General features: G+C 43.5%; 1 protein-coding gene across 2 annotated transcripts in view; it reads left to right on the top strand.

The window, feature by feature from the left end:
- LOC119025062 (copine-8-like) overlaps nt 1-27,997 on the top strand; it is a 63,827-nt gene that overhangs the window by 8,375 nt on the left and 27,455 nt on the right. For both annotated transcript variants that reach the window (XM_037108373.1, XM_037108372.1), the window contains exons 2-6: nt 4,772-4,812; nt 12,300-12,346; nt 13,699-13,802; nt 22,174-22,213; nt 26,906-26,982. In XM_037108373.1, coding sequence (XP_036964268.1) covers nt 4,772-4,812; nt 12,300-12,346; nt 13,699-13,802; nt 22,174-22,213; nt 26,906-26,982 — 309 coding nt within the window. The remainder of the gene's footprint in view (nt 1-4,771; nt 4,813-12,299; nt 12,347-13,698; nt 13,803-22,173; nt 22,214-26,905; nt 26,983-27,997) is intronic.

Here is a 27,997-nt window from a genome sequence, read left to right as displayed (position 1 = left end):
CCAGCTGTCTATCACTGCAGCAACTTTTTCCAGCCCCCCCCCCGGGGGTTCCCGACGCATTCCCAGGCCAGATGTTGGATAAATAATCCCTCCAGGGTGTTCTGGGTCTACCTCAGGGTTTCCTATCAGCTGGATGTGCCCGGAAATTCTCAAGTAGAGGTGGAGGCTGGGGCGCAGGCCTCCTTTACTTCATTATTGGATGCACATCACTGCCGAGCATACAGACACACAGAGAACCTGAGAAAATCGTTGCGAGTTAAGAGAGTGTCTCGGATGCTTCAAAGGTTGATTGACATGAAGATCTAAGAATATTCCCCAGACCCAATTGACCTTATTGATCCGGCGTTACCCTCCCAGCAGGATGAGCTTTTGCCGTTCATTACTTCACAGCCTTCACAAGGGGACCTCTTTATTAGCTGGTTTATGGCTTCACACACTGTTACTGCATGCAGTGAGGGAATCTGTGCATCAGCTGGAGGGCTAAATGTCTTGCTATTGGACTTAGAGGAGGTTACACAATGGAAGTGACCGCCAACGCTTCAATCAGGACCTCTGTGACTCCAAGAAGCAATAAAGCGAGGAGGTTTTCTGGCCGCTTGTGCTCCCTTGGAGTCTGGAGGCTGGCACAAACGCCGCTGGGGTTAACGTTTCCTATCTCACTGGAGCCAGCCAGACTGAAAAATGTAGGCACTCGGATCCATCTCGTGGCATGTGTTCGACTAGCTGAAGGAGGCTCCGCGGTTGAAAACTGTCGCAGAAAGATTTGATGGTTGTTTCAGGGTTAGCGTTTGAGACATGCTCGTTCTCCCGAAATATGACAAGTGTCAAGTGGTAATGTAAGTTTACTTGCTTGTAATGAATGGATAATGGTAATAAGACGCCGTACTCTATTTGTTTATTAACAGGATCGTCTGCCGCCGAGTTGCTCACACGTTCAGCATTTTTGGCATTTTGGCATGTCGTAAGCGTGAAATTAAAACACGCCTCTCCTCCTACATTGTAAGGCTGTACCAAAGGAGTTCAGAGCTGCTTACGAACAAAGAAGAATGACTTTATTACTAAATGCCTGTATCACTTAAAAATAAGAGACAGGCAAGTGTTGTGGAGTGAGGGGACGCCCTGAGCTGTTAGGGGTTCGGTGCCTTGCTCAAGTCATGACGAGAGGAAATTCTTCATTTACCTTTTACACTGAAGGAAGTTTTGCAGAGAAACCAAAAAGGTATAAAAGTGAACAATCTAAAAAACAGAAAGATATCAGAGAGCAGAGGATATTCATTGCTTTGTTGTATTTCAGGAAGCCTTTTTGAGACCATGGCCAGGGGAGTACATATGTTGGCTGATTACGGCATTTTTTTAGCCTTTACATTGTGGTCTATTTATGTGCACTGTCTTTGTCTCCAAGAAACTAAGTTGATCACAAGAAGCAAACAAAGAAGAGAAAATAATGAGGTATGTTGAAGCAGCGACCAGTTCTAATGGTTCCTTCTGATCTGTGCTGTATTTGAACCCTGCGAGTCCCCACAGACCGAGATATTGCTGCCCCTTTTAATACGATATGGAACCCCCCCCCCCCCCCCCGTGGATTATGGAACCTGTTTGCCAATTAGACGTTAGGAGCGGGGCTAATTGTGTGTGAATATAATCTTTGCTGTGTGTGCACCGAGCCCTCTTTTTCTTGGATTTGCTTGAAAAGTATAAATTAAAAAAATTGAAATAAAAATACACAGTTGATAAACGAGCATACTCGCACTCCCGCTGTAAGGAAATCCTTTTCGAACCCTATAGTGTGGCTTGATGTGAACCTCTGGAGCCAAAGCAATGCTTCTCCCTTTGTCAAGAACACATCTTGTTTCATCTCAACTGCTCCCACGGCTGAAAGCCCTCCTCCGTCATCTCGTGCAGGTATTTAAAGCTCCAGCTGCCATGTTTAGGTGGCTGTGATGTAACTGGTGGGATTTCAAATGTAATTCTGGTGTCGAGGAGGGACCTCGCTCGTAAATGTTTGATGAAAGACGAGGCACTCTGCTCGGGCCGCCCAGACGTTTCCCGGGCTGCCCGCGGTGGAAAGGCCCTTTTAAAGAGTCGCCCGTCTCTATCAGGGCCAGGTGGAAGCCCAAGGGTGCGCATGAATCAGAGGGAGGTTACCATATCCATGTAAGTGTGTGCAGCTCTGCCTGCTCACACACGTGCAGTTATCCCCCACCCCCGTTCTTCTTCTTTTCTTCACCCAGTCTTGTTCGCTGCCTCCATTCGCACTCCTCCGGGAGTACAGTATTGCTTTTTACCGGACATTTATGCCATTTGGCAGGTGAAGTCAGCCACTTCTCACTCCGGCACAATCTCTCCACCAGTCATAAACACAACCCTCCGATATGACTAGGCTGGATTCCATCGCTTATTATCATTTATTTAAGGTCCCAAATCCTGGGAAAACGGCCGGTGGGCGTGCCCTGACAGCGAGGCAGCAGAGCGTGCCGTTTTACCATCTGGGCCACACTGGGATCAGCACAACACGAGTGCCTGATCTAGATACATCACTAGCCATCAACGGCTTCAAGACACTCGCTACTTGTCACATGGGACAGGACGAGCGACAGAACGCTCACCCCGCAGCTAGCATGATAGCAGGAGCCTCTCTCCCCCACTCCTCCTCCTCCTCCTCCTCCTCCTCCCCTTCATCTCTCCCTTTCTCTGTCAGCAGAGCACAATATGGAGAGAGTCACGCCGCTGCGATTATTGCAGCTTAAAGTGAGGCTCGACACAAAATCTCCCTTTAAGGATCTGAATCACACTCTGCAGTTTTGGAAGGTGGCTATAAAAGTTGTGTTGCGGAGCATGATGGCTTGGGTCAACTCAAATTTATGTCAGCCATCAAATGTGACAGTGGAAAAAAAATAGTAAAAGCTTTAACTCCATAAAACAGCATTATATCTTGGGAGGCTAATTACTTTTCGGCATTTTTCTCAGCCACTCCGGTGTTGATGAGATAATAATTTCACATTTTGGTAGTACAACGGAATGAAGCTCATAACCTGCCGCTCATGCACACCTGAGGGTTAGACAGGCCACGGTGTGGTGAGCAAAGATGGATGATTTAATATTCCATGGCTCTAAAAGCATTTTTCTCAAACCCCTTGTTCTGCAAACTGCCATGTTGTCTTCCCCTGAAACAGAAATAATTAAAAAAAAAAAAAAAAAACCTGGCTGCAGCAGTTTGAACATCACAAGAGCAACACTGATGGCTTGCAAACCAACTTCAAGGTGCCTGCTGCCAACCACAGTAGTTGCAATGTGTGCGGATAGTGTGCTTGTCAATGAAGTGAATTCGTCATTGCATTCATGGCTCTCTTCTGCCATTATGATTTTACAGACACCAGTAAATAGCTGGTAATGTAGATTTCCCAGTCGCGGGCTGATAAATGAACCGCGTGATGGCTTTTAACCAAAATCATTAGAGACATGTCTGCTCCATAAAAATAACCAAGGAATTAGCCAATATCCATAAAGGCAAGTGACTTCGAGCACAACCACAGCCCAACATCCAGACAGGATCTGTAGTATTCAGCTGTTAAAGGACGATAAGGAATATGTTTTAACACACTTGTATGGTATCAGTATTAAACAAGAACATTCATGGATTCATTGAAACATCTGTAACTTATAAAGTCCCTTGAAACTATTCCTTCAATATTCCTTAAGCTACTGTCTTGTAGATTTTACATTCTGAAATTTTGAAATGTCAGTTTTTTAGATGAGTGAGATTGAAGCCCAGAATCTCATTCCCTATTCTGTGTCAGTCTTCTGATTTAAAATGTCTGTAAGCAGATTATGGTTATGACTTCTGTGCCTGTAGCACCTTTTCTGTCGGGTGTGAGATACTTCCAGCGGCTCCACAGCATCAGATTTTTGGGGTAATGTGTCCCTGCTGGCGGCCAGTGCACTCATATTATTTTTTATGTTTTTTTTTTTTCTTGTGTTAGCTCCATGAAAGCTTTATGGGGTTTTAATGTAGGATTTGGCAGGCGCACAAGCTGCGTGAGTGAGCGAAAGGGTTCACTTCAGCCCCTTTGGGTGTTGTCAGGCTCGTCCCTGTCCTCCTGGCCGCCCCCCTCCCGGGACCTCAGCACTGTAAGCAAATGACACACAGTTAAAACCACAAAGCCCCAGCAGTGACGCAAGAGGCGGGGTCCCCCTTCTCTGAGCCAGAGCTGCTGCTGCTGCTCCTCCGTGTCTTCCTTCTCGGGTCTCAGGCAGCTGCGTCTTGTCGTCTTTGTGTGCATCTTTAATTCCTTCGGAGCTGTTTAACCGTGGAGTACCTCAGCGGTGCCGAGCATCTGCTCCGTGATGGGACTCTTCAGTGCATTTATCCCCTCGCCCTGCAAAGAGCAAAGACCAGAGTGTCATGTAAATTTGATGCCAGCCTCCACTGTTGTTGCTGGCACCCAGGGAGTGCGAAAAAAAAAATAAAAAAGTGCAAAATAGGTCCTCCCGTCTGCTGTATTTTTGAAATATAAATGTGCTTCACTCTAAGCGCAACTTTACAGTCTGTAGGCAGTCTAATGTTGCTGCCTCAGTGGCTGGACGACACAGCTTATTGTTAATGAAGTCAGAGGAGGATTACGGTTAAACATCTTGTGGAGGTCAGTGAGGGACCTAATTAGGCGACGTTTAGTCATGTGATAAGTTTCTGGCTAAACTTTCTTTGTTGGGGAGGGAGAGCCGTGCAATCTGTTTTCACGCCGATGTGTCTCTTTGTTTCCTTGTTTTTCAGAAACCTGCTGGACAGAGACACGTTTTCCAAGTCTGATCCAAGTAAGCTCCTCTCCCACCTGACGCACGCACACACACGCACACAGACACACACACACACACAAACACACACAATATGAGCACACACGCCAGCTCCCAGCAGGCCGAACAAACACATGCAGACACGTGCACATTTAATATCCACAGACAAACATCCACCACATGCAGGCAGAGTCTAACTGTACTAACGTAGGCCAGCTTACACTACACATGGAGAAACACACACACACACACACACACTCACGCTCTGCCTTGCCTGTGCGAATCAGTAGACATTTGCATATGTCAGGGGTCGTATTCGTCTCTGTTCTCCGCTCCCAACGTGAGTGAGGGGAGCCAGATCATCCTCACACACCAACCAACCACTTCCCTCCTACAGATTAAAAGACACTCACACACACACACACGGACATGTTCGCACATACACACTCCTCGCTCCGTTGACAGCAGGGGTTCAATTTGGCAACTGGTCCAGTGGTTTTTAAAGGCCCGGTCTGCTAACCGACAGCAATTTGCCCTGATAGAGACACGCAGAGTTGTTGATGTTGAGAATGTTTTTCTCCTCGTAGAGATGCAAACTGCGTTTCTCATTTTAGAGGACGGGTTTGTGCTAAGCGAGCATTCAAGCACCAAGGCTGACGATCAAACCTCAGATCTTTTCTTTTTTTGATATAGACTCAAGTGCATATGTCACTGACGACTGCCTACAATGTAAAAGTCACACAAGCAGTGAAAGGTGGCACGCTTGTGATTGTCTTTTGGCCAAATCACAGCAACAATCCATGACCGTGTGATCACCTAATCTGACCCTGGGATCATTCTAGGGATGCTTTTTCTTGCAGATATTTGAAATGCCAGTTTTTCCCAACTCATTTTGCCAGATTGCGATACTAATAAATGCACATATGTTTTTCCACCTGATAGGGTCAACCCCAACACACACCTTGCCTCTACTGCTTAGGCCTAACCCTCTGCTTTGCATGTTCACGTCTAGGTTTAGGGTGAAGTCCAAACTGAGCAATGTGTGCTGCACTTGGTCCTGCTCCTCTCATATCACAGAGCACAGGATGCTAACGTCAGCCTGTAAAACACGGCTGGTGGCCATGTAATGAAGCAGCGCTCTTTTTTAAATCTCATCTCGCGCAATCCACAACTGCTAGTGACATATGAGGGTCCTGAACAGTCGCCTCGAACCACTACGTAACTCTCTCTGAGGTGCAAGGGGAAAATGAGTGGAAGTGAAATGGGATACAGTCTCTCCTGTAGTGGAATTAACATACTACTACACCCACTCTTATTGCGATGGCCCGCTGCCAGATGCAGACATACAGTGCTTCACATGTTTTTAAAACTACAGCCTGAAAAACTGCAAACTGAAAAAAATACTTATTCGCAAAAAATGTTCCTTTCAGGCCTTCGATGCCAACGTTTGATTTCAAAGTCTTTAATGACAGACACTGATGATGTGCCCATATTATCATGCGTCCCTAAGTACGGATATTCTTTGATCAGTAATTCCAAATAATGGGATAATGGGATTTTTAAAAAAATTTTTTTACTATTCTCTTGCGATTTGCTTGTGTTTGGAGTAAAAATAAGAAAATATAAAGCTTAAGAATAACATTACAGAGATACAGCTCTATGTATGATTGAAAAACAGATTGTTGAGTTATTGTTTACTCTGGTACTCTGGTATCTATCAGGCCTGTTGAAAATGAAAACCAGCCTGCCCAAATAAATGCTGAGAACAGGTCTTCTCATACCCACGTAGACAGGCACACGTGCACACACAAGCTTGAGGATTGTAAAGTAGTTCCTTGCTGTTTTCATCTGCCGTGCGTGCTTTGTTTTCTCTAACAGACTGTGACAGTCCTGTCTTTTAAAAGCCCTCTAAAAATAAACATGATGGGAGGAAATAGTCACAGTTATGATGAAAGGATAAAGTTGAAATATAAGTTGTTGTTTTTTTTTTTTTACCTTCTGTTCAACCCCAGGTTTTGGCTCGCACACATTTGCCCTGCATCACCTTGCTTCACTCCCTGAATATTCAGCACTTTGCCACCTGGATGCTGTGCAGTGAACCCAATGGTGTTTTTAGCATTGGGGCAGTGCGTGTGTGAACACATAATTGATGAGCTCCCAGAATCGCGGATTGGACCTTTAAGTGTCAGACGGTGGGAGAGGAGGATGAGCATCCCTGCCCACCCCAACGTTTATGCAAGGAGGCACTTGTGCTGCGTCCATGTCTCTGCTCTGCTGACAGCACTGGCCCCAGTCACACAGCATTAGACCGCCTCAGCAGAGCCACACACACACACACGCACATGCACACGCGCACACACGCGCACACACACACATGCATAAGTGCACACATCCAGGGCCTCGGGCAGGCTCACGCACCATATTCATATTAGCTTATAAAGCTGGACAACAATCCAGTGTTTCTGTTTGCTGCATGTTTGTGTGTGTTTCAGCTGTTGTTGCTGTGTTGCAGGAATGTGGGTTTTGCTTTGATCACTGTGGTTCAGCAGATTGGAAAAGGGCATTTAGCAGACAGGAACAGAATCAAAGTACTGTATGCTCCGCTGGTATGGCCTACATTCAAAGCAGAGACGGCGTTAGCTATTGTACGTTATTTTTCAAGCACGGGCTCTCGTCATCAGCCTGATGAATAGGAAGAGTCGAATGTGCGCCCGTATGGACGGCGAGGATGTACCGCTATTTACAGGCATGTGATTGATGTATCGCCCCCCCACACACACACAGTAATGCAGAGACCATGTGTCATCCCATGCCTCATTGCAATATTAAAGGATGACTGTATATTCAACCAGCTGAGTCCCGGCTCGCTGCACACCATCCACAATGAAACATATACAGCATCCAGACTGACAGTCTGCCAAAACACGGCGACTTGGAGCGCTTCTGCCACCACACCAGACACAGGATAATTAGGGTGTCTGTTCTCTGTTTGTGCTCAAAAACAGTGACATTTTCAGTTGGAAAAAACATCAGTTTGCCATAAAATGTTAGTAATAATTTAGTGTTTCTGGGCTCCACGTGAGCTGAACAGGAAATGCCAGTTTGGGGTGGGGGGGAGACGAAATAATCAAATCGGCCTGGTGATGATTTCCACTCACAGTCGAAACTGTTAATGAACCCGTGATTAAGTCAGTCATGTCATTTGATCAGCCAGCGGTAGCTCATACATTAACTCAGGAATAAATTTGCAATTAATTAATTCTGAAATTAATGATAATGCATGGCAGCTCAGTGGAAGGTGATGCCTTCATAATCAGATGTCACAAAGATCAGCTCCAGTTCTTCTCTTTTTTAGCTTTTAGAGCTGTTTTTTTTTTCTTTCTTCCAATCGTATCTCTGCCGACAGGACCTTCGTTTCAGAGTTGTTTTGCTACATTTAAATGGGTTCACCTTTTGGCTTCGGTGAGTCTCTGTCCTGCAGACAAAAATGTTAATTTCTTGCTTCATCCGTAAGGCTTGTCAAAGTTCATCTTTTGTGATTGTTTGCACAAAAAGCGGGTCTGAACAAGTCACATGTTAACCTCTGTTAGTAATTTCTAGGTGCTGCATTGTAGGCAACTGGACTTAAGAGTTGCAGGCTTTTAAACCCTGCGTGGGAGTGTTCTTTCAGAGTCGTTAAGGACACGTGTGAGCTCTGAGTATCAGAGTTGTTAGGGCCACTTGTGGGTCGTGTGGGTTTCTAAGGCCAGCTGAGCCCAGGTGTGAATGGCTGCATTGTAAGTGGGTGATAAGTGATGTCTTAGGTCACCTCCTCTGTTCAAAGACGGTCGTTCCAGTATCACATCAATGGATTCCTTTACTCCTCTTTCAAACCATCCGTCTGTCTGTCACATGTCAACATCTTGTCCAGAGAAGTATGTATGTATATAAATACTATACAGACCTCCACAAAGAAGTCTTTAAAATGCAAACATCATCCCAGTGCTAACTGATTACCTGCACAGAAACCTAAAGGTCACACATACAGTGGTAGATGATGCCACAGAAAGGATGCAGCCCCACCTCAATCCGATTCATCCAGCGCACCACCTTTGCACCAGCTGTGGCAGCTTTAGGGAATTTAACACAGCGTCCTAACTGCATGTGAGCATCCAATGCAGCACAATGCTGGATGTTCACTCTCCACAGCGATTGCAGTAGATACTAGGCTAAACAGTCTGTTGCATCATGTGATCAAAACGAGACTTAACTAATCACTAAGCTTTAACTTCCGTCATTTGAACTTTTTAGACAGAAAATAAATGTTTTTTTTACTTTAATATTTAGATGCGTCTCTGCTGGAAATAATACACAATATAGCCAACAGCAAGTAGTGACGGTGTGTTTTTGGAAACTTTCGGCCCCCCGGTGATCTCCCTCCAGCCAGCTGACACCTCATTTAGGTTTTTGTTGTAAAAAAGTATTGTAAAGATAACTCCTCGTGTCAACTTCATGAACCAACCACTCCTCATCCATGTTGCGCTCTCACTAAACGCAAGTGACAGGAGTGAAAATAGACACGAGGTGTCGGGCTGGAAAAGGTGCCCCACGTCCTCCTGCCTCGCTCGAAGCCAGGCTGATTGTGTCGCTGACGCTCGCTCGCGTGCATGTAGTTAGGACACGGAATAAGTTAAAAAGGAGGGTTTGACATCTGGGCAGATGTACTCTCCTTAATTTTTTCTGATGAGGGTTGCAGGAGAGGATCGACACCACTCTTTGCCTGTATGGTAAATATGAATGTACAGGCAGCAGCCGGTCAACACTTAAGCTTAGCACAGAACCTCTAACTAGGAAGAAATAGCTTGTTTTTTTGTTTTTTTTGTTTCTTTTCATTGGTGTGAGACTTTCAGGCAACTTTCCTCCTCACTACCATGTTAAATCAGAAGCAGAATTCTGACACACCATTAATTTTCTTTTTTGTAAAAGTACAGGCCAAGACTGGATTTTAAGAACAAAATTGTTTCTTGAAAAACATTATATTTGCATTTTTGTCAGAGACCATTTAGAAAGCACTAATCTTTGTTAAAGCTTTGTGCCAGATGTGGTAAATGATTTCCATCTTCAGTCCCTTACTAGTTAAACACAGACTATAATACAGTAAAAAAAACTTACTGCCGTGTGTGACAGACATGAGTTTAGAGTCTTTCGTTTTATTAAAAGTCACCAACTAACATCTGCAACCGTTGAGCCACCGAACCAGCTCACAAACCATACCGTGAGTCCCCGTGGATTGGCAACCAGCCAGACAGACCATCTTAGAGGTTACTTAGCCCTCATCCCGGCTCATGTCTGTTTGGGTTTTTCTCCCTCTTCTTTTTTGGTGCTTTCGTGCGACCAGATAGGACAAGGACAGACAGAGGTTGATGCCGTGGCCTTTTAGAGTTAGCGATCATTGTTGCTCAGGTGGAATGGGTTGGAAACTCGTTGCTCTGCCTTCCTCATGAGTGTGTTTCAAAAGATTATCCCCAAAAGGGAGGCGCTCGGATTACAGCAGCGAAAGGCGTCCGTGCAAAACAGAGCTGTTCCAGGTGTGTCAGTGAAGACAACAGTGTTTTTAAAGAGTGGAGAACAGTAAGAGTGTTATCTAATACACAAAGTGCAGAATGCTGTCCTCGTCACTGTGTTTCATTCAGAATGTCTGTGTCGTTTTAACTATAACTGCATATTTTAATACTAGTATTCCTTTATAATTATAGGGAAACATACGTAAACCCAACTGGTCATTTAGTCGTCAGTGTCGATGTTCAAAGTTCAGTGTTGGGAAAGTTCACTTTCTACATGAACTAGTTCAAAGTTCATTTCACAAATTTTAAAATGAATTAGCTCAGTTCATTGTTCATAATTCAACTTTTTGAACAAAACCAGCAATAAAAAATCACTTCCACTCACCAGTGCATCGTTCCCAGTTGCTAGCCTGAAAGTGGCGCACATAGCCTGCTTTTTAGGTGGATTGAGCTTGACGTGTACGGGCGGCCTTTTTTAGCAATGTCCATCTTTTCATTAAATGTTCGTCTTGAAAAGGGCACTGACACTAAATCTGCGACAATATCATCTCCACCTGCTGTATCAATATCATCTCCACCTGCTGCCATTATCAGTGTCAGCTATCAATCACAACTCGCAAGTTAAGCTAGGTTTCACATAACTGAGGCCTTCTAGAATACCCTGGAGCGGTAGAAAGTCTTAAGGTGAAACTCTCGCCAAAAAGCAACCTAGGCTTTATTTGTGATTGAATGAGTCAAACCTTCGTGTTAATGCATTACAATTACGACGAAAGAGGCACTTTTAAGATTTACCGTAGTTTTGGTTTCGGGCAAGCTAATTTTCAATGGAGTGCTAGGCACTGGCACGCTAGCATCAAAATTGCTATTTTTAAAACACTAAGAAGGCTCGACACAACATGAAACTTTGCTCGTAGTACCACCAGGGTCTCTACACATGAACACGAGCACTGAGAACATTGTTTGTGTATGCAGAGTTTAATAAAAAAGAAGGTTTCACGTGGTATTACGAGCAAAGTTTCATGTTCTGTTGAGCCTTCTTAGTGTTTTAAAAATAGCGATTTTGATGCTAGCATGCCAGTGCCCCAGCACTCAATTGAAAATTAGCTTGCCTGAAACCGAAACTACGGTAAATCTTAATCCAAATATGGCTGGTTGATCAAATTGTCAATACAGATGTATGCTCTCATTACGTTTAATGCTCAGGGCATTCTATAAAGGAAATAGAATACCCTGGATGGAGGATATTCTCCCCAGAGACACTGTAAATATCTGATTGGTTGAATTTTTTTCCAACACAAAACCACTCAAATGCGCAGTGTATGGACAGAAAACTACAGGAACAAGTCGGCGTTATTTTATTTTATTTACAGAATTAATACGATACGTTTCTTTTTCATCTCAGGATTCCAGGGCCTTATCTGAATACCTTGAAGGCCTTGAAGATTCGCCACTGATATAAACCTCTTTTACTAGTTAAAACACATTTCCAAGCGTCTGGTCCCAGGGGTTCTCAGAGTTGTGAGTCGCTGCCATGTGACAGATGTGTGTGAATACAGTAAAGGCTGCAGAATGCAAATGAAATGTCATTTTAGTGCCAGCTGATTGCATCGCTGTGTTTTAACTAGTGGGCTGTCATTAAAAAACACTCCAAGACTCCCGCAGAAGGAGACGCTCGAATGTCAGTCAGGAGGACTTTCCTCCGCCCACGCAAACACTCACCCAACCCCTCTCCGATCCTCCCCCTGCCTCCCTCCCTCACCTCCCCCTCTCTGAAATATCATTATGCTGCAAGGCAAAGTTCTAGTGACATTTAATTAGGGAGTTTTCCTCTCATGTTGGGGTCCTGGGGAAGGAACATGCTCTCAGCTGACTTCTCAGCGTTGTTTATTCACTGTTAAATACTCTTCAATCAATCTAACCCTGTCTTGTTTCTGTCCCCTCTCCGGCCTGTTTCTCATTCAACAGTTTGTGTGCTGTACACCCAAGGAATAGCCAACAGGGAATGGAGAGAGGTGAGTACAGGGATGGGGTGGTGGAGCAGTCATTTATAATCAGCGACTGTTTCCAGGGAGTTTAAATGGCAGCAATGCAGCATTTCAGCATGTCAAATTGATGGAATACAATGAGTTTTTGGGAGGCAGGCCTGTGAGTCAGCTTACAATATCTGTTAAATGATAATACAATGTAAAATAATAAAGTGTTTTTGTCCCTATAAATGCTACATTAAGCTTGTTTGACTAATCTGATGGTTTGGATTTATCACATTTAACACTCACTCTTCTTGTTGTGTTTGCTTGTTTTGTGCTGAGCAATAATCGTCTCGTGCAGGCATTCGTTCTCAGATGTAGTCTTGTTTAATGACATTGCCGGATCATTCCTGGGGCATTCTTGTTAAAATGTCTGTGTGACAAAAATAGAGCAGGCCTCGTTCGGACTGCCAGCACAAATCCAATTTTGGCATATCTAAAAGCAGCCCAATCGGCAGAATTAACGTTGGCAGCACACTTTTCTGAAAACCACGGATATGTTGAAACCAGACAATTCTTCATGTTGTAACTTTACAACATCGTGCTTATGGTTTGATTAAGTTTAGGCAAAAAAACCACTTGGGATTTGGGTTAAAAAAAAGACTTTTGATCGACACGAAACACGGCAGGAAATTGTCCCGTGATCTTCTGAAAAATGTTTGGTAGTTTCACACTTACAAATGTTAAAACACAGTCTTGCACTCCACACTCTAGCTTGGCAGCCTTCTTGCCTGTAGTATGGATGACATCACAGAGAAGACGTCCATGGACAGACCCTTAGGAAACATTTCCGTGTTGTTCCGCGCCTCAAACATTCAGGATGTATTCAGTGATACTGTTAATGTTGCCACAGCAACCCAATGCAGATAGAGTGATTATGTTTGGATACAAAAATCCAATATGGGGAATCCTACAGTGTTCTGATTTGTTAATGATTGGGTCCAAAACATTATTTTAACCTATATAGAGTAGCAATGCCTGGACATCTCAGACTTTTGTCCTTGACACTTTTCACCATTGTCCCTCAGCTTCAGGCGCACTTATTAACGATCAGCATGTTATTTGACATGTAACATGTGACATATTGGTATGTTGGCATGCTAACAATGACAAGTTGAGCTGAATCTTTATGTCACACTTTTAAGTAACGTAGTCAAATATATTCAGACTTTATGTGGTTTTTAACCCATTAAAAGATTCTGAATCAGTGTCAGCATCAGTTAATTTTTCAACTTTCACAAATCTAGTGTATATTACACGATCACGCTGCTTGATTGTATTAGATAATACAGAGCATTCTATTTTCTCCGACCATCTTTTTTCGATCTCTCTTCCAGTTCGGCAGGACAGAAGTCATAGACAACACCCTCAACCCAGACTTTGTCCGCAAATTCATCCTGGATTATTTCTTTGAGGAGAGGCAGAATCTGCGCTTTGACCTGTGAGTTAACAATTAACTTATGCGTGTGTGTGTGTGTGTTTGTGTATCTGTGTGTGCTGTGCAAGCGTGGGTGAGAGTGCTACTCAGTCCAGAGCAAAGTTAAGGCGAGACTGAAATATTCATGTCCAGCGCAGGGGGAGATGTAAGTCTTCTCCCTTTTAAATAAAAGACAGGTTTTCATGCCACTTTTTCACCAGCGTTTCCATTTAAAAACGTCTCATTCATACAATGCTTTGAGACAAAATAAGGCAGAGTGTCCACAGTGAATCATACACTTGGCATTTTGTGACGATTATGATCCATTTTCAGCATCGATCTTTTCACCTCGGCATCCTCTGAAGAGACTGGGTTGTCCTCACATTTGTGGGTAAATGTGTTCACCAAGCTTACAGTTTAAAATCCTGCAAATGTCACTTCATTATAAGTGATCATGATCTTGATCACTTGACCCTCAGACAGTTTTGTTTTTAATAAAATGTTTTCCCCACTGTTTTTGTGTGTTTTTCTTTTACAACGCAGTGCAGAAGAAATATCCCCTATGAGAGTAACAAATGACCTCCTTTTAACAGCAGATGTGGGAGATTGCTCGGTCTTAATCCTTTTAGACCTAAGTGCGGCTTTTGACACAGCTGATCATACAATTTTAATTGACTGCCTTAAGCAGTGGGTGGGTATCTCGGGGTCAGCACAGAGTTTTTCTCAGAACCTAGCGCTTAGATAGAAAACCTGCTCTGTTAAAACAGCGACCACAGCCGACAACAAACACTTCCTGTGTTCCTCAGAGATGATTTTGAAGCTCCATCATGTTCTGCATGCATTTCACTTTGTAGTATTATTTCTAAACGTATTGTCGTTAGCTGTGACTCTGAGGAAATCGGATGCGATCCACAGCCGTGCCAAAAACAATACCACAATGGTGAGACAAAGTAAACTTTGTTTTACTGTCGTAGTGCACCACATTACAGAGCAGCTTCTTTTCTTGTATTTTAGTTTTATGACTTATCTGACCCGCAAAAGTCACAATCTGACCCCCTGACAGCTAGTAAAGGAAAAGTATTGTGCGATTTAATTTTTTCATTTCCTTCAGTGTTTTATATATATTCTTGTGTGTACTTTTAGAGCATTAAATCATGTAAACTTATTCTAGTAGTAACCTTAAACAAAGTAATGAACCTGAAAATTGGCAGAATATGTCTCCTTAAAGATTATAATAATTATATAGAAATACCCGTTCTTCTTGCTGAAGACCTTGCTGGAGACCGTTTTATAACCAGATAACCTTCCTTGTTTGATGTATAAAGATCATGATTTGATCACTGACATGTTAAAGAATTGACCATATACAGGAGCAGAGAATCAGTCAGCAAAGAGTGAACTCCCCTTTGACAAAGACATGGACGTTAAATTTTATCATTGTTAAGTCAGCAATACCAAATACTGACTTAAAACTAGGTCGGCCACAATTCAGTGTATCGGTCTGAAAATAAGTCATCCGTGTGATGCAATTGACATACAGATAGATGTTTGTCCTGACTGGTTCGGTTCAGGGGTGCTGAGACTTACAGAATTCACAGTGAATTCTGGGTGTACGACAGGAAAGTATTTACCGCTGCTATTAATAGAATTCATGTTCTCTCATCCACATCAGGTGCGCCTGCTTAAGGAGTCGCCGTGCTGTTTAAAGAAAAAAAAAAAAGAAGAAGTACCTTTTCCTCATGTAGCACTAAAAGTCGAGCTGTCTGAGTAATTATGATAATCTGAATTTTTCTCTATTGTGCTCCAGCCTCACACATATTCACTGTATTTTCCCATGATAGCTCATGAAATATGGAACGGCTCTTTTGTTTGTTTACTTGTTGGCCTGTCAGCAGGGCCTCATGCTGCTTACAAGCTGTGGGAGGTTACAGTGAAGGTCAAGGAGAGACGCTAGCTGTTGGCTGTGTGTGTGTGTGTGTGTGTGTGTTTGTGTGTGCATGTGCACAAGCGCACTTGCGTGTGTGCAAGCAGTGGATTGAATTTAACTTTTATATTCACCAGATAAAGTGTGTGTGTGTGTGTGTGTGTGTGTGTTTGTGTGTACATAGGTGTGTTCAGGATTTTGTTTGCACTTTCAGGGAACTGAAACAACACAATTGTGTGTGTGTGTGTGTGTGTAGCAGGATTTCTGTGTGTGTTTTTGGGTGCGTGAATGTATGAATGTGTGTTTGGACATTTGTGTTTAAGGATGTGTGCGTGTGCATGTTCATATTGGTGTTTGTGCATGCCTGCACAGCTTTTTGTGTGTTTGGCAAGGCAGTTATGAATCATTTGTGTGGCACTGGGTATATGTGAGTTAGTGTGACTGCGCGTGCGCGTGCGCGTGCGCGCGCCTGTGTGTGGGTGTGTGTGCTGTGCTTTACTTTTGCCAGAGTATCATGCGAGATATGAAACGTTGACAAGCAAAGGAGAGAACGTAGGATAATGGTGTGTGTGTGCCCGCGCGCATGTGTGTATCTGTGTGTGTGGCCAACTCCCTGAGTGGATGAGCATCAGGCCCTGTTACTATCCTGTGGGCTGTTGGCCCTATGATCACTTGTAGGGAGGACGTGGCTGGCCCCAGCCCACACACACAGACACACATTCACTACTCAGGCATTATTTTGCACTCATGTTGAGCTGTAACGTCCATGTACACACACCACGTTCACACGTTGCTCAGATTTCTCATTACTGAGCTGGTGGTTACTCCTGCTTCTCCTCAGCCTCTGTCCTGAGGTCTGGAAGTCTTTTTTACTGTAGCTCCCGCAGCCCTCATTACCTCCACCTCCTTTACTTCCACTCAGCGCTTCACATCCCTTCAGGACATCCATCCACCCAGACAGCACTGAGCTCCCCACAAACCGCCAGCAGAGCTGCTGCTGAACCATCCCACGCTCTCTTTAGCAGAACACCCCAAAGCCAAGACACACTTTGCTTCCTCCGTTGCTATCTGTGTGCCTGGAAATCCCGTTAACCCTCATCTCTCTGCCGGCTATGTTCAGTGCTCCTCTTTGCTTTTTTCCCCCCTTTTTTGTTGCTTTTTTCGGAATTGAAACTTGAGATGCACACTGAAGCCAGTGGAAGCCCTGCAGGTGGATGGCTGTCTAATCAAGGGTTGCGAATTGGCTCAGACTTCAAAAAATGAATTGAAACAATCTCCCAAAAGAAATGAAAGAAGAATATATAGCTGTATTTAACTTGTATGTATTTACCTTGTATATATTTTTAGATAATTGATATAGATAGTTGATAGTATGTTGAAATCAGATTTTCAACCAATTTACTAATTTCAAATTTAAAGGAATCTTGAAGTCAAGAAAAACATTTTTTTGTTCCAGATTTAAATTTTTTGGAAACAGTGTTTCTGTGAATTTACTTTATAATGTCTACAGCTTTTCCTGCATCCTTTTTTAAAAATGCAGTGTTATTGTGGTAAAAGTCTTAAAAACCTCAGTGGGGTAATATTAAATATCAACACAAACAAGTGTAAAACAGCAAACAATCCACCTTTACATGACAGGATTGAGAATACATGAATTTTCTTACATTCATTTGTGAACTAGAAGGAATCATTTATGGCAAATGACTCTCCTGCATCCAAAATCTGCGGAGAAAATCAGCTGCATCATATATATTTTGTCTACCAAAATAGTATACCACAGAAGAAACAAGGATTTAATAAGAGTCGAAAGCAATAAACAAAATCAGATCAACGACAAATAAACAAAGTATCGAGTCATAAGTGATATGAAGCACAGAACAAATTGGACAGAGCTGCATGTGATATGCGTAGCTTGCTCTTTCTTGTTTTTACTGTGACAGATGATAGAATAGTGTCAGATGTGTCGTAGTCGGCGCTGGAATATTGATTTTTTATTTATCCACTGTGATTTGCCCTGTACTGGCTGCACCCATTAGAGAAACATTCTCGTTTGTTGGGTTGAAAAATGCTGGAAATGTTCACATCTTTCATGCAGATACTCGTTACAAGGGACGGAACAAAATATCGATCGAGGAATGAATTGTAATGCTTCCTGTTGCGATGCAGGTACACTAAATGGATTTCTGACCAGATTCACTCCGTCATGTGTCCTCCTGTCCTCCTATTTTGAAAATAAGTGAGGGGGCAAAGTTGGATGGAAGGTTACTAATTAGCGCTGAAGAAGAACCTCACCGGGGGGGAGGGGGTTGGGGGGTAGACAGTACACACAGAGAAGCTTTTAATGAGACATGTGCAGCATTCCAATACCCATACTATCACACTATTTAGTATGCCAGACAAAAGATTGAATGTGTCCTAATATGAGGTATTTAAAATGCTGTATGCCGAAATACCAGGATGTCGCATTATGCAGTATGCAAGTCAGCATGCTTTTCCAGCTGTTCTGACCCACAGTCCTCAGAGCATCGGAAGTTATGTCACACAACATAAAGACAGCAGAAACATTTGACAGAATGACGGACGCTGCACTGACAGTTGAAAGCACATTTCAGTGAGGCCCTGAGATTGATATAAGAGCAGCAGGGTCAAAGTTCAAGGTGACTCTCATGACTAAGTGTCAGTCTCAACTGTATGCATGCGACATGCATGCAGTATGTATGTATGTACTTAGTAGTAGCTGCAGTACATACTAGAAATGTAAAGAAAAAAGTATGCAATTCGGGATGCACCCGTATTTTCATCCTAGCTGCTCTGCTTTCTGGCATTTCAGCCTTTTGGTAAGTGGCTGATTTACTTTGGAATGATGGCATGGGCATGGACAAGTTGCAGTCAGTGTGTGTGTGTGTGTGTGTGTGTGTGTGTGTGTGCGTGTGTGAGAGAGAGAATTTATGTACTGTTTTGCACACATTTTCAGGGGTATTGTTTCTTCTTCACTTACACGTTGTGATGTATTGTAGACGATTGTCTTGCAGTGTATCAAGTGCCGCAGAGCCGTGGTTCCCTGATTCCATCATTATCATGGCCAACGGATCGTGATAGCATCATAGTGTGGGTTACTCTGTGATCCCACCCCAGCTCATTATGTTCATTTTGCAGATGTTTTCGTCCAAGGCAACGTTGTTCCAACTCAAAAATAATGACTTCACGGCTCAAAAATCCCACTGAAAATGTCTTTTTATTGTCGTATTTTGAGGGAAAATAACATTAGGATAACGTTTATGGATAACCCTGTCAGGGTTACTTTTACAGCATCGGATATGTGTGACTACAATGTTTGCGTAGCATCACATATCAGTCGGTCAGAAGGCTTTACGAAGACTTTAAAAATGCCGTTAAAAATGGCGCACGGTCGTCTGTTGTTTGCCTGCCTCTCAGGCCCCGTTTGTTTGTGTGCTATCATTAGTCATCAGCGCTCGGTTCAAACGGAGCTCTGAGCAGCCCGGCCCCCCCGCAAGACAGACAGCACAGGACCAAGAGAAATCCTGTCTGGCCCAGTGCCGATGCAGAGTGATGTCATCCACACACACACACACACACACACACGTGCACACACACACACACGCATCCAGCCCCACAAAGCAAATGTGCACTCACGAGGCGCCGTGAGACATCTACTCCTGCAAACACTCTCTTGTAGGTGTGTGTGTGGGTGAACATGCAGCCAAATCAACATACATACATCAGTAGTATGTTTTTCTTCCCTCCTCTCTCTCTCTCTCTCTCTCTCTCTCTCTCTCTCTCTCTCTCTCTCTCTCTCTCTCTCTCTCTCTCTCTCTCTCTCTCTGTCTCCCTCATTATTAAATAAGATTAAGTGAATCATTTATGAACATTCGGGAGTGACAGAGGCGAGGGACGAATAGAACATGAAGCGCACCTGTGCATTTTGCCGGCGGCGTGTTGCGTAACAGCGCCGCGTTTCCTTGCTCTTATGGAATTACATTAGTAGCAGGAGTGTGTTGGAGGCCCCTGGCCCCCCCTCCCGCGGCGACACGCAGCGTCTCCCAGTTTTGTCAGCAGGCGTCTTATTGTACATGGCACGCTGTCTGTGTTAAAGAAGCACTCAGGCTCTCCTTTTTACACACTCGGCTGCATGCCGCCGCTGCTGCTGCACACACACCGCACGCGCATATTGACACACACCTGAGACACCAAGGAAGGTGACGGGTTATGGGGAGTAAATAAAGCAGGATAAATCGCTGGATCGCATGATTTGCATGATGTGGCTATTGTTCACGGTTTTGGTTGAATGCTCCTGTGAAAGGACGGACAAGCCTGCCAACTGGAGGGAAGCTATGATTGTTGAACTCTCAGACCAAGTAGTTGGTAAGCCCAGCAGTGCTGTCAGCAGGAAGTCATCCCTCTCAATCATCATGTATGACCCGCTAGAAGTGTGTGGTGTTGTCTGTATCTGTAGAGACCCTGCTTTCTGCCCGTATGTCCTCATATTCTTTTCATTTTGCTGTGTTTTTAGGGTTGCCCTGTTTAATACATTTTCCTACCAACTAATGAGCTTATGATGACACCGGTGCTCCTGATCTTTTCCCAAAAAAAGATGCTCACTATCTTTCGCGCACTCTGTTGCTTTACTGCTAACGCAAACTAAACATTTCCTACTTCTGCTTATCTTAAAAGCATTTTACTTGTGAAACACGAGTTGACTTTTATTTCGAAGTAAGTCCTAGTCACAGGAAATGCACTGTGTTCAGTGAGTTAAGCAGTTGCTGCTGTCATTCATCAAAAATACGTCTACAGAGCAAAGCAAGATTTTCCTTCATTTCAGCATCAGATTCAAAATATGTCACAGGGTAGTTTTAATCAGTCTGCGGGTGTAATGGAACAAGAGGGAGCTGTTGGATGAAGAGCTCCAAGTGACAGAGCTGCTCACCTCCAACTTCTCAGTGAGTTAGCCAGCTTCTTTTTCCCGTGCAAGGTTTCTTCAAAGGTCCAATTTGTAGGACAGTTGATTATCGATCATTCCCAAATACACTTTGCGTTGGTGCCTGGTTCATCAAGTTGACAAGTTGGGAATAAGACCTAATAATGATCTGTCTTACAAATTGGGCCTTTAAATGTCTACTATTAGCACTGAATTTAATTCCAAAATATTGTCAAACTGGTGCTTTTGCTTTTTGCTTTGACAGCAAACCGTCCGTCATCGTCTTTTCGGTTAACTGTCGTTGCTGTTGTTACGTCCAAAGAGAAATTAGACTCCTGCTGCTCTGCACTGGTGTTGCAGCTGGATGCACCTTCAGTTCAATAGTGTACAGTCCATTTTTATTTTAAAGAAAAAGCAAACCGCCGGTGGGGTAAGTGAAATAATTGTGCATTCGTGGAAACCGCGCCCCTATGGTAACACCTACTGACGTGTCAAACCTGCAGTGTTCAGGATGTTTCTTGGTGCAAGCGAAAATCCTGGAGGTCATCGGATACCAACGTTTCAGGCTGAAATTGCTTCCTGCTCCTTTGAATTGCATGTTTACCAACAGCAAGACAAATCCAGCACAGTGGTAATTTCGGACATGCAGATTTCAGTGACGAGATTCGGGATTCCTCGAAGCTTATGCACGCAGTCATTCTCAATATCAATCTCCCTTGTTCAAATGTAATCTGAACTGACGCATTAGTCTCCAAAAGTGTCATCAAAAGTGACAGTGAGGATGTCTGCCAAGTGTACCGTCAGAATAAGAATCAGAATCAATCTAATTGGCCCGAGAACGCTGGACGAGGAAGGAAGTCCGTATGTCAGTGGCTCTTAAAACATTTACACAATGTGCTGAGAGTAAACGCACTGTCGCCGTCAAACATGAACATGAAACCCTACAAACACAACATGGCACGAAACTTAAACATACAAGTAAGATAATGAGAATTTTTTTTTATCCAAGTCTGTGGTCAGATTGCAGATTGAACACTCCATCCATCCATTCATTCGTCCATCCTCATTTTCATTATCTTGATAAATGTTTTATACTACTGCAATATTATCTATTAGCTACAAGGTATCGCTTCAATTGCCTAATCACCTCTTTTATTTTAAATTCCAAACCACCCTGAGTTGTCAGATGTTGTCTCCGCTACAAAATCAGCACCACTTCGAAACTGTGCAATGTGAGATTTGCTGGGTAAAGTTGTGAGACTTTCACCTGACAGCCACTAATGATACTGAGGCCGCCGATATTGTTGCAGCCTCATGCATGAAATCGGATCAGTAAAGCTTTTGGCGCTGTAATCATAAGCCTACTTTAAACCCGAACAGCTGTGATTAGCGTCGAAAGTGTCTCGCATTAACGCCGGAGAGAGGCTTTTGTCATCGTCGGCTAATTTGTTTTCTGGCAGCCTTTTCAGCCACAGAGGTGCTCGCGGCCTATCACAGCCCCCACTCTGATGTGTCATCTCCTCTCTCCTCCGCAGGTATGATTTAGACTCCAAGAGCGACAACCTCTCCAAACACGTGAGTGCCTCCTTCACCTCAGCTGTTTAACAATCAGTCGTGCATTCATGGAAATATCATGCAGCCAAATGTTTGCCCTCTCAGTACAATAGCAGCCTGATTTGAATTGGAATGTCAGAGGTAACGGGGACAAAACAATCGCGTCGGCATTTAGCGAAGAGACTGAGGATTTTTGTGACCCATATCAAAGACATTCAGAGACTTTTTGCACACCTGGGAAATGTTTCTGACCTGCTCTCTTTTCGTCTTTGTTGACAAGACAACAAGGTATAAACCCTAAGGATGTGAATCACACAGTGTACAGTAACTAAGACGTGTTTGCAGGGAAACCAGTGTCAGAATAGGAGCTGCCAGCGCATGTGAACAATATTTAATGACATTATTTACATGATATGTTTGCTTTGTTTATGCTCTAAATATTTATATTTTGTTAAGTGCCTCCTCTGATCTCCTATTTAAAAAAAAAAAACAGGTGTACATCTTCAAATAATTGAAGTATTATATTGAGCATTTTAAGGAGCTTTAAAGAAAAATATTTTACAGTTTTTTTTTCTTTTTTTAAAAAAAGATACAGATTTTTCTGTCATACATACAAAAAAAGAATTCACATGTAAAATTCAGGATAATCATCTTTTTATAGGCAGATCAACCAAGATTTAACTGATGTTTATCATCGACAGTAAATGTATATGATAAGAACATTTACAAATAGGTTACATTGTCACCTTGTTGACAAATTTCTAATTATTTTTAATAGACAGTAAAGTGACCTTTACTTTAAATAACCACTCTGCTTCATACTTAAAGAAGTCTGTGCTTCAATGGCTCTCAACAGGCATGTGTGGTACAGTGACGGGTTAATTCAAATTGTGGACTTTAAATGTTTAATGCAATGGAATTTGTAATTCTACTCAAATTCGACTGAAATTTCAAAGAACGTACACAGGGACAGTTTTCATTGTTCAATTATTATTAAATATTGTGCAGTTTCTTAAAATGTCAGATCTTTTTGGGAATGATTTTGATAAAAATTATTTTAAAAAACTAAGGCTTGAAGACGTGTCTCATCAACAGCGCCACACATCGGGCAGCGCATGCGGTTATACTGATGTGTGATCGGGTAAATGATATATCCCTCGAGCTCCAAAATAATCTAGCATAATAATACTCCAGGGAGGATGAGAGCTCACTCCTCCGACTTCTTTTTAATCTGTAAGGTCGCCTAATTAATTCCTATGTCACCGTACCTAGATATGAGTTCTATTGTGATGTTGTGAATCAACAGCCTGTTGATTAATTCATCAACCCAATTCACCTCCATCAGCACCAGTGTACGGATATGATGGTCAGCTGGTTTAAACAGGTGCCTCATGAATGCAACAATGAAAAAAGAAAAAAAAATTGGAATACAAACAGATTTCAAGAGAGAAAGAGAGGGACAGCTCATCAGAATGATCAAATAGATGATGGGAAAGATCATGAAACAATCTGACGGGCCTTTGTAAAACCGAGACAAGTGTCGACTGACGGGCTTTAGTAAAGAGACGAGATCATATCAGCTTTGACACTCCTTCCCGTGAGAGCTCAGTTTTTGCAAACATCCTGCGTGCCTCCTGCCGCTGCTGATGATGGAGCGCAGGTTGACGTTACTCTCAAACACAATTCATTCATTTCTGCTTTTCCTGGTCCGGCTCTACAGACCTGTAACGTCAGATTGCGCTGCCCTACAGCCCCATCCATCACTTTCAGTTCAAGCAGAAGCTCCAGCAGCACCCTGCTCCAGTTCTGTCTGTAAGCCCGGGCTCCATCTCCACCCCCAGCCCCCGTTCCTATTAACCGGCTTCAGCCTCATTGCCAACTGCAGGCGGAGTTCTTTTCCTCAGCCCCAACCCTGGTGTGCCTCCGGGCTTTCACTGAGAGCGCTGAGCAATGTGAGTGTGGCGACTCACTCTCAGCATGAAAGCTGAGGACGCTTGGATGCGTCCTGTCGTAGCTGGGGATGTGTGGGATTAGAGATCTGGCACACAGTGATGGCTCTATTGTCCGGGCACAGTCCATCCCCTGTCGCATGGCTTTAAATAACAGAAATTGGAAGAAAAGGGAAAAAATGCACATGAGTACAGTATCCGTCTTGGCAGCTTCAGTGGCAGCGTCGGAGGAGGCCTCCTCCCTCTCATCACAGCAGATGTTTTTCCCACGCCATATGGTTTGCATACCTTGTGCAGATATGGCTGTAGGGGATGATGTGCAGAGACAGATCATTCGGGAAAGTCTAATTAAGAGGATCCTCGTTTCCTCGTAGATGAGGCGGATGATGCTTTTTCATCCTGACAGACACTTGTCACGGCGCTGTACACAATTCTGTACTCCACTCCTCTTTCTCTCGGTGCTAAGAACACATCAATACCCTTCTTGCAAATAGCAATCTCATTTCAAAGTCTTTACTTTAAACTTGATGATTAGCAAATTAATCCAGGCAGTGAAAGAAGCTTCTTTGTTCGCAGGCAGTAATTAAGTTAACTGGCAGCGTGTTCCCTCACGACTATTTGAAAGCAGTCAGGATTTTACTGCAAAACGTGTATTCCCCTTATTAAACGTGCTATTGTTAGAGAGGACTTTTGTGACATTGGACAAAAGGGGGAAAAAAAGGCTTGTCTGACTGCACCAGCGAAGAGTGGACAGTGATTTCCAGCCTAGAGTTAAGGAACCCTCTAAGGGGCACGAAAATAAATCTTAGGCATTGTGACATGATGCTCTCCAAATTTCATTTCGTCAGGCTTTTCTCTACCCGTTAGCATCTTTCCTTATGAAGTCCTGAGTGGTTTTAACACCCTCTTCAAAGAATCGGTCTGAAGAAGTTCAGGTTTGCACTATTCACTGCTCATGCTGGAATCTGTAATGAGGCTTAGTAACACCAAGTGCTTCATTTCAGAGAGTTCCACGTCTGGTATTTATCAAAATTGGTCTCATACTCATCCTTTTGTCTACGATGACTAAGTGTTTGATAGGTTGCCTCAACAGCTACAGTGATTTCCAAGGGACTGCTTTATGTGTTAACCGTTGGTCAGACTCTTGTTTGAGAGGATTTCTGATAAAAACTTTTTGGATCCTCTTACGTACTTCTAGTGAGTTTTGTTTCACAATTTTACGAAGATCGGATGTGTTTTTATATGTAAACCAAAACACATGAACCTGCCCACAGAAGTAAACACACCAAAAATGAGTTGTAATTCAAGTAGAATACAATGTGACCAATCAGCCGATGAAGCAAATGCTGACCCGTGAAGGTAAAAATACAGTTAAAATATCCACCTATGAACAACTGGCCACCTTAACCATATGAATTATTTCCTGAATTAATTGACAGAAGTATGAGGATCAGACCCAGAAAATGTGGATTTTTCTTCAGCTCACTGAAGCACTTCTACATTTCACCTTAAGGACAAAGACATAGAAATGGTCTGCATATTTGAGGCCAAATGAGCAGCCAGACTTGAAGATCAGATGTAGGACTGGCGAAAATCAGCTGTGATATGTTTTACTCGGAGATACCCTCCAAACCTTTTTTTCCTCTCTTGCCACCACTGAGCCAGTTAATCAGAGGCACCTCGGCCTCTGGCCTCAGATCTCTGAGGCGGACTAGGCGCTGTGTCCAGGGCTGCTAGCTAGCAGCGCACTTCTTATGGAAAGGCCAGAGCGTTTTTTTTTTTTTTGTTGTCATCTCTTTTTGTTTCGAGACCGCGGCTGGGGGAGAAATTTGCTCAGCACCGGCAAAGATCTTTGGAGCAGCTTTCTGCCCGCCGGACCAAACACGGCTCATCTGTCAAGCACTTTTACACACACACATACACACACATGCACGCATGCAGACCTGCATGCACGCTTACCCACGCACACATGCAGACACAATCTGGCAGGGGAGGCCTCAGTATCAGTGCGTGAACAATCATCCCTGGCCCATTGTAAACAGACTTTTTAAACCCCCCTGCCCTCTTTTCTGCTGTGCACTTCTTGCTGGCTCCTCCTCCCCAAACTGAATCCTCTCCTCTGGTCACCCTACACTGATCAACAAGGACACGGGCTCTGCTGCATACTGGGTTCAGAAAAGACAAAGGAAGACATTCAGTTTAAAAGATCAGACTTTTAATGTTAACAAACATCGAAATGAGCCGAGGAAGTGAAAAACCTCTCAGCCCACGAGGCAGCCTCTCCAGTCCTGCCCTGTATATGTCATGTGTGCCTCTGTGGAGCTCACATTGTGGGCATGAATGCAGAAAAACCTTTTGGCTTGTTATGTTTTAATTGAACAGCTTACACTCCGTGTCCCTGCTGATCTGTATGATCGCTGTTTGTTCAGTCTGACGGAAGTTAATCCCACAGCTGGCGTCATGAAAGATAGTATGATGAAAATGATTATTTCCAGTGTAGGTTCAGCTGCTGAATCCTCAGCTCATCCATAAATCATTTAATTCACAGAACTTTGAAATATTGCGAAAATAAACAAGTAACATTTTACAAAAACTGCTTCAGCGTGGAGTAAAATGCTGCATTTGGAGCAGTCAACGCCAGAAGAAAGAAATAGCAAAAACATCTTGACAAACGATTCACTGTGCAACTCGTTCCTCGGGTTTTCCTCCTGCAAATGTGTGTCTATTTTCTGCCCCACGTGTTTTCTTGCGTGTTTTTTCACAGGACTTCCTGGGCCAGGCGTTCTGTACACTAGGTGAGATCGTCGGCTCCCTGGGAAGCCGCTTGGAAAAGCCTTTGATGTAAGTAGCACACGTTGCGCGTGCACACACACACATACACACCAGCAAACAAACAAACACACCTTCTTCTGCTTTAATTAGATGCTCATAACTGAAACCGAAGGGGCAAGCGACCCATACCGCATTGCTCTAATCAGAGAGACACTGTCATTAGGCGCCACAAAAAGCTGCTTGGGATCTTGTTTGGATTTCAGATTTGGGACCATTCAGTGACACGAATGGAAAAATCAGCATGTTGTTTTAAGATCACTTGCCACTGTTTGTCTTTGAGGGGAAAGCGAGGCAGGGGCATGAAAATGAGCCAAGATGCTGATGAAAGCGTACACTGTCTCCATCAGCTAAATGAGATGAATAGTTAAACAGCAGGCCTAATGACAGTCTGTAAACATGTTGAGATGGTAAACAGCGTGCAGTGAAAAGGGACAGTTCACCCGACGGGAAGATGTCAGCGGCGACTTCTCAGCTCATCGTCTGAAGGAGCCTAAGCTGAACTGAAGCCTCAACCGAAGCCTGAAGAAATAATCAGGGACATTCTCACATGAATAGATGTCTGATTCCTGCCCTCCATCGCTGACTAGTAAAGCAAAACAGTGATTAAACCGCTAACTAGTCCATGGGAGATTTCACACTCGCTGCTCTCTGTGCGCTCAGTTTGTGTTTGAAAACATCCTCTAGTGCACAGGAAATCTCTCTCGCGCTCTTTTCATGTGTCCTTTCGCTCCTCAACTTCGACTATCTAGTAATGATGGCAAAACGAACCGAGTCATAAACCCCGCTGGAGGGACAAAGTTGTGTGACCGACGGAAATGCAAATGTCCTCAACAAAAGGTTTGATGTTGCACAGTTACATATTACAGACTTATATATAGACTAATGGATTCACTTTCCAACGAGTGAACGTCCGTCAGTTCGTGCTTGCTTTACCTCCATCGGCGATGTTCATTTTCTATTGCAGTGTACAGCTTCCACAGTTATCGTCTAGTTATTCCACCATTAACTGGGGATAATGACACGT

This window comes from Acanthopagrus latus, chromosome 8, assembly GCF_904848185.1.
Source record: "Acanthopagrus latus isolate v.2019 chromosome 8, fAcaLat1.1, whole genome shotgun sequence".
NCBI classification, from domain to species: Eukaryota; Metazoa; Chordata; class Actinopteri; order Spariformes; family Sparidae; genus Acanthopagrus; species Acanthopagrus latus.
Note: the sequence above shows the minus strand (reverse complement) of the source record. Positions and strands in the feature narration are given on the sequence as shown.